This window comes from Salvelinus alpinus, chromosome 6 (genome assembly GCF_045679555.1).
Source record: "Salvelinus alpinus chromosome 6, SLU_Salpinus.1, whole genome shotgun sequence".
NCBI classification, from domain to species: Eukaryota; Metazoa; Chordata; class Actinopteri; order Salmoniformes; family Salmonidae; genus Salvelinus; species Salvelinus alpinus.
In genome coordinates, this window is record NC_092091.1 from 39,040,084 (window position 1) to 39,053,058 (window position 12,975).

Sequence of the window (12,975 nt, forward strand, 5' to 3'; positions counted from 1 at the left end):
CTTTTTGGATGAATTGGAACATTGACTGCAAGCCAAGCCTAATCGCCTAACATTAGTGCCCAACCTCACTAATGCTCTTGTGGCTGAATGGAAGAAAGTCCCTGCAGCAATGTTCCAACTTCTAGTGGAAAAACCTTCCCAGAAGAGTGGAGGCTGTTATAGCAGCAAAAGGGAGACCAACTCCATATTAATGCCCATGATTGTGGAATGAGATGTTCAACGAGCAGGTGTCCACATACTTTTGGTCTTGTAGTATATGTGGCCACATTATTATAGGACCACTTGGAAGAATGATGATGTGCAGCAGACAGCACATCTCAGTATCTTCTGTGCCTTTCTTGACTTTATAAACTGTTGAGAATAAAATTAGCACAACTAATGCAAATGGTTGAAACATTCAAATCACAGGGCTTTTGCACCGTTATTCAAATGACATTTTCACTGAAGCCTAGAGTAGAATTTTATACTCACTTGAAACAATAATGCAATTATTCATTACATTGTGGTGTTATAGGCTAGTCTAAGTAGGATAATTTGAAAATTATATTGTCCGTAAGCAAGATCATTAGGGGAGCTTTTTGAGCTGCGTGTCTCATGTCTTCACTGTTCTTTCATGAGATGCACCCGCACTCTCCGCTCTCTCAGCTTGTCCCAATCTTGTGGATTCATGTTGAAAATTGTAGCATTGAATGCTTTTTTTATGTGTGGTATGATTGCTAGTTAGCCTATTGCTGATCTGGACAAACGATCCACCTACCACTATTTTCACTATGAATGGTAGATGGAGGGCAGGATAGACAGTTAGACTGGTAAACTATATTGACCTGTGGTATAGTAAAAGTGACAGAGCGAAAAAGCGTAGTACATAAGGGACGTACCAAAACACCTTGATATAGGGGAGGCGCATGCAAGCAGATGAGGAAATTTGGCTAGGATGGAAGAAATGATCTAGTAAAACTTGCAAAAGAGCGAATGTAAACTAGTGAAAAAACGTACAACCCTTTCCCGTGCCCAATAACAAACAACACAACCCTCCCCAAAGCAAAAATAAAAGAAGTTTGACAACCCTCCCCTATTTTGGAAAACCCCCCTGTCTCTTACTTTTTTGGTTTAGTTCACTAATTCGACCATTTAAAAAAAATAAACAAGCACACATAAAACTTAAGAAAGCCATACATGACTTTTTATTTTATTTTATTTAACTAGGCAAGTCAGTTAAAAACAAATTCTTACTTACAATGACGGCCTACCAAAAGGCAAAAGGCCTCCTGCGGGGACGGGGGCTGGGATTAAAAATAAAATATAGGACAAAACACACCACGACAAGAGAGACAACACAACACTACATAAAGAAAACAACATAGCATGGCAGCAGCACATGACAACACAGCATGGTAGCAACACAACATGACAGCAACATGGTAGCAACACAAAACAGGACACAAACATTGTTGGGCACAGACCACAGCACAAAGGGCAAGAAGGTAGAGACAACAATACATCAAGCAAAGCAGCCACAACTGTTAGTAAGAGTGTCCATGATTGAGTCTGAATGAAGAGATTGTGATAAAACTGTCCAGTTTGAGTGTTTGTTGCAGCTCGTTCCAGTCGCTAGCTGCAGCGAACTGAAAAGACGAGCGACCCAGGAACACATGAGTAAAATCATTGAGGATAACACACAATAAAGTCTGGGACTTATTTCCATTGTGGTCCTCTTGAAGCAAGATGGCTAGGTAAGATCGAACACGGTTGAACACAGTATGACAGCGAGATAATAAAACAAAAAACAAAGAAGAACATCTATCTCATCATTGCAGTTACATCATAGGGGTCATTCATATGGGCACAGAAGACAGTTTTTTACTTAATTTTTTAAAGCTGCCCAGAGAGGACGTCATTTTTATGGGAAGAGGCAACTCATTCCACTCTGAGGCTCCAGTATCCAATAAATTACCTTTCCCAGCGTTATACCTGAACCTGTATAAGCACACATTAGCAACACCTGATCTGGTGCTGTGAATGTGTGCATTCCTAACACAGGGAAAGTAATCACTTAGATATCTGGGCGCAGAACCATAAATACTCCTGTAAACCAAACCCAGTCTAATCTGGGACACCCTAGCCTCAACAGGCAGCCAGTTGAGTTCCTGAAAGCTGCTCCTGCCTATGTAGGTATGTGAACTCACCTTTAATACTACCCTGGTCAGCTTATTCTGGGCGATCTGGAGCTTCCCTTTCATAAGCTTAGATAGAAGTACTAGCGTAGTCAAAATGTCATTGAATGGGGTCAGTGGCTAGCACGTTCATGGAGTACTTATCAAGCAGCTTGGACTTTCTAGACCAACATTTTGTCCTGGCATTAACCTTCCCTAGCACTTTAGTGGCCATGCTCACACCTCCCAAGTTTCCATCAAGGATGCATGCCAGGTAACTATCAGAGGTTTTAGTAGTCAGCACCTCAACCCTAACTCTACTCTGATTTCAGAGGACCTATTCAATTTAGGTCTGGATGCAAAAACAATTCCCTCAGATTTACCTAAGTGTAGAGATAGCTTATTATCTCCAATCCATTTGCTAATGTTAGTAAGCTCTTTGCTAAGTATTCTCTCCAACATAGTTTTACTTTTGTGAGACACCAGAAGTGTAAGGTCATCCGCATAAAGGAAAAGACGGCAAGAACAACCATCTTTCATATTGTTAATCTACAGTAAAAACAGTAGAGGCCCAAGGTCCCTCCGCAGCGGAATGTCACAACTCATTGGTTTTGCCTGACACAGTGAACCATTAACCTCTACTACTTGCTCCCTACTTTATAAATAGGACTACAGTGGTTAACTGTATCAAAGGCCTTTTGTAGGTCAAGCAGTACCATTCCACAGAGATGAATCTCATCAATCTCTTTCCAGATGAATCAAATCAAATCAAATCAAATGTTATTTGTCATATTCGCCCGAAATGCTTACTTACAAGCCCATAATCAGCAATGCTGTTTTAAGAAAAATAAGTGTTAAGAGAGTATTTACTAAAATAAACTGAAGTAAAAAATAAATAAATAACAAATAACAAATAATTAAAGAGCAACAATAAAATAACATAAGTGTAGGCTATATACAGGGGGTACCGGTAGAGAGTCAATGTGGGGGGGCACAGGTTAGTCGAGGTAATTGAGGTAACATGTACATGTAGGTAGAGGTAAAGTGACTATGCATAGATAATAAACAGAGAGTAGCAGCAGTGTAAAATGGGGGTGGGGGGGTAATGCAAATAGTCTGGGTAGCCATTTGATTAGCTGTTCAGAAGTGTTATGTCTTGGGGATAAAACCTAAACTTGGTGTTCCGTTACCGCTTGTCATGCGGAAGCAGAGAGAACAGTCTATGGCTAGGGTGGCTGGAGTCGTTGGCAATTTTTAAGGCCTTCCCATGACACCGCTTGGTATAGAGGTCCTGGATGGCAGGAAGCTTGGCCCTAGTGATGTACTGGGCCATACGCACTACCCTCTGTCGTGCCTGCAGTCGGAGGTCGAGTAGTTGCCATACCAGGTCGGCGATGCAACCAGTCAGGATGCTCTCGATGGTGCAGCTGTATAACTTTTTGATGATCTGAGGTCCCATGCCAAATCTTTTCAGTCTCCTGAGGGGGAATAGGTGTTGTTGTGCCCTCTTCTTGGTGTGTTTGGACCATGATATTTTGTTGGTGACATGGACACCAAGGATCTTGTAGTCAGTCAAGTAAAGTAGACATGAATCAGTGGAGTATGTTTTACTAAAACCTGACTGAAAATCATACGTTAGACTTTGTTTGTTGACATACAGTAATTCATACATTTTCTAATGTACAAATCTCTCCAGGATCTTTGATGTTATACTGAGGATAGATAGAGGCCTATAATTCCCAGGGTCAGACTCTATCCCCTTCTAATACAGAGGCATAACTTCTGTGTGTTTCAAGTCCCTGGGAAAGAAGCCTTGTTCAAGAGAGAGATTAACGATATGCATAATACAAGAGGCAATTTGCTCAGCAGAATCTATAAGAAACCTTGCAGGAATAGTATCCAGGCCTCTGGCTTCTTATATAATGTAGAAGTTGCTTTTAAATGTTGAAGAATAAACCGTGTGTGGAACAGGACAGAAATAGGCAGGAAGAACAGGTGTGCTCCTGACAGGCTGTGTGGTTTCAACACTGCTGACTGAGATTGTCTTGAAATCCAACACTGAGAAATAGTCCCTTGATTCTGAGGAAGAAGAAATAGGACCTTGAGGGGGAGGTTTGGGATGGGACGGAGGCAGCAGGACTTGTGCTAACCTGAACCCGCAGACCACTGGCCCTCGATGACGTCTGTAAAATCCTTTATGAACACTAATGAGCCGAGTCAAGCTGCACTGTTCTGACTTGGTCACGAATCCCTGTAGTTGCTGGAGCCCCGCTGGAAAGGACAGTGTAATAAGATAACATCCACACCAGTGCAGTATGATTAGGGTCAGCACAATACTAACCTGAGCCTGCTGACCACTTGCTGATCTGGTGATATAAGTGTCTCACAGACTCATACAGTTCAGGAACTATTAAGAATAATTTGAAGTAGTTGTTTGGAACAGTCAAGTTCCCAAATCATCAAAACCAGACAAAATTGGGTTTCCTGAAAGCACTAAGATCATCTTACATCTATTATAGGCAGCGGACAAAAATGATGTTACTTAGTGTTTCGAAGCTTTTTAGAAACTCACCCCAAAGGACTTGTCATGCTATATACACTTGTTGAGATGACCTTTGTAATGGTAAAGCCTGGGAACACCATTGCCGCTACGCAGTTACGTACAACGAGTGTACAAAACATTAGCAACACCTGACTATGATCATAGACTGACCAGGTGATTCCAGCTGAAAGCTATGATCCCTTGTTGATGTAACTTGTTAAATCCATAATTGAGACATGAATTGTATGTGTGCCATTCAGAGGGTGTATCAGTATAGATGCCTCCTCCGTATCATCACTCAACAGAGTTAGATTGTAAAACTGTCCCACTGGCATGGAGGATTAGCAAGATTAGTGAGGGAGAGCTTTACAGCTACCGGTATTTCAAAGCACTGCCATCATCTCCAGATATAGACTGCTTCAACAGAGCTGGAAACTGATGGATGATTGAATGATACTGTATTAGGACCTGTAAATGTGCAATTCAGTATCAGATGAGACAAACGAATTCCCTCTCGGGAGCAATAAAATAGTACAATATTTGATTCTATTTCAAACTGATCTCATTTTGTTTGTTTGTTTGACGTTGCTGTTGTAGGTCAGATAAGAAGCCTTATCCATGCTCTGAGGGTTGTAGTAGTGAGTCGACCTCAGGAAGCAGGAAGCAATATGGAAGAGTCCATCAGACCCAGACGTCGGGGGTGCCATGGTCCCAGCCCTGCTCCAACTCCTCCCCTGCTGGGGACAAGATGGAGCGGCTAAAGGTGATCCGTAACCATAGCAACAGCCTTCGTCTGGGCCGTCTGGCGTTCTTCAGACACCTGGAGAAGGTGGAGACCATGAGGAGCTTCTGGGAGCTGAAGCATGTGGAGCTGGAGGGAGACCCACAACAGGTAGGCCTTACGCCCGACCACTCATTACCTGTACTCCTCATCTTCTGCTCTGTACCCCCAAACCTCATTCATATCCTAACCCTCTTATATACTCATCCTCTAACCTATACCTATCCATCCTTTACTCTCGACAGGTAGGGTCTTCACGCCATTCCTCACCTGTATCAAATCAAAGTTTACTGGTTGCCTACACAGATTTGCAGATGTTATTGCAGGTGCAGCGAAATGCTTGTGTTTCTAGCTCCAACAGTCCTGTAAAAAGTAAGGCTATCACCCACGATCCTCACCTATATCCCTCTCCAACAGGTAAGTCTTGCAACCAAATCCTCACCTGCACCTGTACCCCTCATCTCCTCACCTGTACCCCCTCATCCTCTCATCTCTACCCCAAACCCTGATTCATACCCAGCAGCATACCACACTGCATCCCACTGCTGGCTTGCCTCTGAAGCTAAGCAGCTTTGGTCCTGGTCAGTCCCTGGATGGAAGACCAGCTGCTGCTGGAAGTGGTGTTGGAGGGCCAGTATGAGCAATGGTGGGAAAAGTACAAAATTGTAATACTTGAGTAAAAGTAAAGTTACGTTAATAGAAAATGACTGAAGTGAAAGTCACCCATTAAAAGCCTACTTGAGTAAAAGTCAAAAAGTATTTGGTTAAAAATATACTTTAGTATCAAAAGTACATGTAATTTATAAAATATACTTAAGTATCAAAAGTAAAAGTATATTTTACAGATAGCCAGTGGCACACTCCAACACTCAGACCTAATTGACATAATTGAATGAGTCCGCCAGATCAGATAGGGATGACCAGGGGTTTTCTCTTGATAAGTGTGTGAATTGGACCAGTTCCCTGTCCTGCTAAGCATTTCAGATGTAATGAGTACTTTTGGGTGTCAGGGAAAATGTATGGAGTAAAAAGTACAACATTTTCTTTAGGAATGTAGTGAAGTAAAGGTAAAAGTTGTCAAAAATATAAATAGTAAAGTACAGATACCACAAAAAAAGTAGTACTTTAAAGTATTTTCACTTAAGTACTTTACACCACTGAGGAGGCACTACAGGCAATAGTTAGGCACTATAGGCTAATGATCATTTAACTGATGTCAGACAATACATTGTGCACTTGATTTCCCACACCCAGCAGAGAATTGCACTCAGCTTGCATTTTGACTCACAGCCATAGCCTAGTCAGTTGAAGTTGGAAGTTTACATACACTTAGGTTGGAGACATTAAAACTGATTTTTCAACCACTCCACAAATTTCTTGTTAACAAACTATAGTTTTGGCAAGTCGGTTAGGACATCTACTTTGTGCATGACACAAGTCATTTTTACAACAACTGTTTACAGACAGATTATTTCACTTATAATTCACTGTATCATAATTCCAGTGGGAGAGAAGTTTACATACACTAAGTTGACTGTGCCTTTAAAAAGCTTGGAAAATTCCAGAAAATTATGTCATGACTTCAGAAGCTTCTGATAGGCTAATTGACATAATTTGAGTCAATTGGAGGTGTACCTGTGGATGTATTTCAAGACCTACCTTCAGACTCAGTGACTCTTTGCTTGACATCATGGGAAAATCTAAAGAAATCAGCCAAGACCTCAGAAAAAAAATTGTAGACCTCCACAAGTCTGGTTCATCCTTGGGAGCAATTTCCAAACGCCTGAAGGTACCACGTTCATCTGCACAAACAATAGTACGCAAGTATAAACACCATGGGACCACACAGCCGTCATACCGCTCAGGAAGGAGACGCGTTCTGTCTCCTAGAGATGAATGTACTTTGGTGCAAAAAGTGCAAATGAATCCCAGGACAACAGCAAAGGACCTTGTGAAGATGCTGGAGGAAACGCGTACAAAAGTATCTATCCACAAAGTAAAATGAGTCCTATATTGACATCACCTGAAAGGCCACTCAGCAAGGAAGAAGCCACTGCTACAAAACCGCCATTAAAAAAGGCAGACTACGGTTTGCAACTGCACATGGGGACAAAGATCGTACTTTTTGGAGAAATGTCCTCTGGTCTGATGAAACAAAATTAGAACTGTTTGGCCATAATGACCATTGTTATGATTGGAGGAAAAAGGGTGAGGCTTGCAAGCCAAAGAACACCATCCCAACCGTGAAGCACGGGGGCGGCAGCATCATGTTGTGGGGCTGCTTTGCTGCAGGAGGGACTGGTGCACTTCACAAAATAGATGGCATCATGAGGTAGGAAAATTATGTGGATATATTGAAGCAACATCTCAAGACATCAGTCAGGAAGTTAAAGCTTGGTTGCAAATGGGTCTTCCAAATGGACAATGACCCCAAGCATGCTTCCAAAGTTGTGGCAAAATGGCTTAAGGACAACAAAGTCAAGGTACTGGAGTGGCCATCACAAAGCCCTGACCTCAATCCTATAGAAAATGTGTGGGCAGAACTGAAAAGCGTTTGCAAGCAAGGAGGCCTACACACCTGACTCAGTTACACCAGCTCTGTCAGGAGGAATGGGCCAAAATTCACCCAACTTATTGTGGGAAGCTTATGGAAGGCTACCCGAAACGTTCGACCCAAGTTAAACAGTTTAAAGGCAATGCTACCAAATACTAATTGAGTGTATGTAAACTTCTGACCCACTGGGAATGTGATGAAAAAAATAATAGCTGAAATAAATCATTTTCTCTACTATTATTCTGACATTTCAAATTCTTAAAATAAAGTGGTGATCCTAACTGACCTAAAACAGGGAATTTTTTCTAGGATTAAATGTCAGGAATTGTGAAAAACTGAGTTTAAATGTATTTGGCTAAGGTGTATGTAAACTTCCGACTTCAACCGTATATAGGCTACGGCTGCCTATTATGATTATTGCTGTTATATTAGGAACTGAGTGAAATAGTGTTTGGTCTGATGCTATTTTGAAAGCCAAGAAGAAAAATGAAAAAAAATGAAAAATTAAGTACATTACCATTATATATTTTACTTTATGGGGTCTGAATGCTGAGTTAACCTATACGGGATCGGTGTGCCCCCCCTCACCCACGCAGGATGGTTGAGCTAACGTAGGCTAATGTGTATAGCATGAGGTTGTAAGTAACAAGAAAACTTCCCAGGACATAGACATATCTTATATGGGCAGAAAGCTTAAATTTGTGAAATAATACCATGCTATTGTTTGAGGAGATTGCACATTTATTAACCTTTTCTCAATAGGGGGGCGCTGTTTCCACTTTGTAAAAATTTGTTCCCAAATTAAACTGCCTCGTACTCAATTCTTGCTCGTACAATATGCATATTATTATTACTATTGGATAGAAAACACTCTCTAGTTTCTAAAACCGTTTGAATTATATCTGTGAGTAAAACAGAACTCATTTTGCAGCAAACTTCCTGTCAGGAAGTGAGAAATCTGAAATCGGGCACTCTGTTCCAGGGTCAGTTTATTAATTTGCATGTAATCTATGGGTCGACATGCACTGCATACGCCTTCCCCTAGATGTCAGTAAGTAGTGATAATTGGAATGGAGTGTCTGGGTAGTTCTGAGGCCGTATAAAAGCTCTTGGAACCGGATGTGCAGTCTTTTCAACGTTCGTCATGACGCAAGACAGACCTCAGGATTGCATTCTGAAAAGCTCTCGTTATAGGCTTTAGATATATCCGGCTCTGATTTTATTCGATATAGGTGTTAAAAACATCATAATGTAGTTATTTTAAACCGAGTTATATCAGTTTATATCAGTATATTGCGATTTTCGGTATTTCATTTGTGCTGCGTTATAGTGAGTTGGACACGTCTTCGCCACATGGCTAATGTTTACTGCTAATTCCAAAGTTGAAGACGACAATCTACAACCGAGTAACGATTCTTCTGGACAAAGGACAACTTGCACAAGATTCTGATGGAAGCTCATCAAATAGTAAGAACTATTTATGATGTTAATTCGTTGTTCTGTTGAAAAATGTTAAACTACTATTCCGCCATTAATTTCGGTGCGGTCTCGCTTTAACGCACGCTGTATGTCGTAGTAACGTTAATTTTAAAGATCTAACACAGCGGTTGCATTAAGAACTAATGTATCTTTCATTTGCTGTCCAACCTGTATTTTTTAGTCAAGTTTATGATTAGTTATTGATTAGATTAGGTGCCTCTCCCAAGATTTCTCCTGACATTTTGTTTGCAGCTTGGCTACTATTCTCATTGTATAACCACGATTTGTGCCGCTAAATATGCACATTTTCGAACTAACAATATATGTATTGTGTAATATGATGTTATAGGACTGTCATCTGATGAAGTTTTGAGAAGGTTAGTGAAAAATGTAATATCTTTTGCTGGTTTATTCGCTATCGCTAACGTGCATGAATCAATGCTGCTGTGTGGTTGGCTATTGTAGTAAGCTAATATAATGCTAAATTGTGTTTTCGCTGTAAAACACTTAAAAAATCTGAAATATTGGCTGGATTCACAAGATCTTTGTCTTTCATTTGCTGTACGCTGTGTATTTTTCATAAATGTTTTATGATGAGTATTTAGGTAATTCACGTTGCTCTCTGTAGTTATTCTAGTTGCTTTGGTGAGAGTTGTGATGGTGGCTGCAATGTAAAACTATGATTTATACCTGAAATATGCACATTTGTCGAACAAAACATATGCTATACAATAAATGTTATCAGACTGTCATCTGATGAAGTTGTTTCTTGGTTAGTGACTATTTATATCTTTATTTGGTCGAATTTGTGATAGCTACCTATGCAGTAAAAAAATGGTGGAGAAAAAAAAGTTGTGTCTTTTGCTATCGTGGTTAGCTAATAGAAATACATATTGTGTCTTCCCTGTAAAACATTTTAAAAATCAGAAATGATGGCTGGATTCACAAGATGTGTATCTTTCATCTGGTGTCTTGGACTTGTGATTTCATGATATTTAGATGCTAGTATTTACTTGTGGCGCTATGCTAGGCTATGCTAGTCAGCTTTTTTACTGATGAGGGTGCTCCCGGATCCGGGATTGTGACCACCCCCATATTAACTTCAAAATGTATCAATAAACCAATTAGGCACATTTGGGCAGACTTGAAAATAAATGCAATGATTCATTTGATTAGTCTAAAACTTTGCACATATACTGCTAATTTGTACCTAACCTGAAATAATACATTATGGCCTTTCTCTTGCATTTCAAAGATGATGAAAAAAAACAGTTTTTTTCTTTGTATTATCTTTCACCAGATCTAATTTCTTACATTATCCTACATTAATTTCAAATTTCCACAAATGTCAAAGTGTTTCCTTTCAAATGGTATCAATAATATAGATATCCTTGCTTCAGGTCCTGAGCTACAGGCAGTTAGATTTGGGTATGTCATTTTAGACAAAAATAAAAAAAATAGGGTCAGATCATTTTAAGGCTGCCAGGCTTGCTAGGACAGACCATATACAACTTAAATTAGCACTGAGGTGTGAAGTGAGAGGTGTCGAGGTCTTTGGGCCCAACAAGTGGCAGGAGTCTCTCGGAGCCTGCTCCACCAAAATCCAGAGGCCTTTGAAGCCCCCTTCCACTGTTCAGAGACCATCCACTGGCATTTTCTACAAGAAATCTGCCTCCAGAAATAAAAGCTTCTCCCAAGAGGGTGTGACACCTACTCCCGTTGCCTGCTGCACTGCTGCTTGGATTCCACCTGGTGATCTGTTCACCATCTGCCCTGGCCTGTCTCCCCATGTCTGGTACTGGTACCCCTACCACACTCCCCCCTCTCTCCCGAGCTTTCGCTCGCCTCCAGCACATACACACTGTTGGGGCGAGTGACTCTGAACTTACAATGGCTAGCCCCAAGTTGTTATATATTTAAAAAATTATTGTGCATTTTGATATTTTTCTATTTGCTTCATGACTCCTACATGCTTTGTTGACTATGAACTTTCTTTGTTACCCAACCATGGGACAGACTATGTTTGTTCCCACACTCGGGACTCTGACTCTCTATTAAAAAACACAGACTTTTGTTCTCCCATCCTATTCTAACCACCTCTCGCCGGCTTTGTATTCATGTTACCTGATGAAATTGCAATATGATCTTGTTGCCATTTAATGCACATTCAAATGTCATAAATCAACACTGCTAAGCTCTCCCTGTCCTCTGCCGTGCCTTGATTGTATTACTGCTGATGATATCTGGAAATGTGCATGTACACCCTGGCCCATCTACTGTTGCTAGCCCCAATTCTGACTTGTGCTCTGATATCTGCTTTACTGATTTCTGCTCTCGTAAAAGCAGGGTTTTCTGCATGTTAACACTAGAAGCTTATTACCTAAAATGTATCAATTGAAAGTGTAGGTTCGCAGCTCCAATCCAGATGTGTCGGTCATTACTGAGACATGGTTAAGGAAGAGTGTTTTGAATACTAATGTTTCTGGTTATAACCCTTTTCAGCAAGACAGATCTTCCAAAGGTGTGGGAGTGGCAATATTTACCATGGATCACCTTCAGTGCTCGTTTGTCTCCACCAAGTCTGTCCCCAAACAATTTGATTTGCTGGTTTTAAGCATTAAACTTCAAATAGCTCTTTGTTGACTATTATCGGATGCTATCGTCCTCCATCAGCACCTTCCCTAAGGTCTCTCCTGGCCCTATGTCTGAATTTGTACTGCTAGGTGACCTAAACTGGGACATGCTTGAATCACCTGACCAAGTCCTAAAGCAATGGGACTCCCTACATTTTTCTCAGATTATTACCAATTCCACAAGGTATGACTCCAAACACCCAGAAAAGGCTACTGTCCTTGATGTTATCCTCACAAATAATCCTGATAGATATCAGTCTGGTGTTTTCTGTAATGACCTTAGTGATCCCTGTTTTACCGCCTGTGTTCGTAATGGCTGCTCAGTGAAACGACCTGTCCTGATTTGTCATAGACGCTTGCTAAAAAACTTTAATGAGCAAGCCTTCCTACATGAACTGGCCTCTGTAAAATGGTATAGAATCAGCTTGATCTCCTCTGTTGAAGACGCTTGGACATTTTTACAAATATTTTCAGTGGTATTGTTAACAAACAGACCCCCATAAATAAAATGAGAATTAAAAACAGGTTCAGCTCCTGGTTCGACCGTGATCTGGCAGAGTTACTCCACCTCAAGAATTGCATTCGGCGAAAGGCTCGGCACACACATACTCAGGCTGACTGGCTCTCGTTCAGGCAAATGAGAAATAAATGCAATCAGGCTATCCGGAAGGCCAAAGTTAGTTACTTTAAGGAGCAGTTCTCTCTGTGGATCTAACCCCAAGAAGTTCTGGAAAACGATGAAAAACTTGAGCGTGCGTAACTATTCCGATTTTTTGTCTTATTTATTGTTTGTTTCACAAGAAAAAGTATTTTGCATCTTCAAAGTGGTAGGC

At 40.8% G+C, this 12,975-nt stretch overlaps 1 protein-coding gene across 1 annotated transcript in view; it reads left to right on the plus strand.

Moving 5' to 3' along the window:
- Nucleotides 1–12,975, plus strand: part of LOC139578665 (myosin light chain kinase family member 4-like) — a 68,117-nt gene that overhangs the window by 9,593 nt on the left and 45,549 nt on the right. Inside the window, exon 2 of the mRNA XM_071406586.1 lies at nt 5,293–5,587. Coding sequence (XP_071262687.1) covers nt 5,293–5,587 — 295 coding nt within the window. The remainder of the gene's footprint in view (nt 1–5,292; nt 5,588–12,975) is intronic.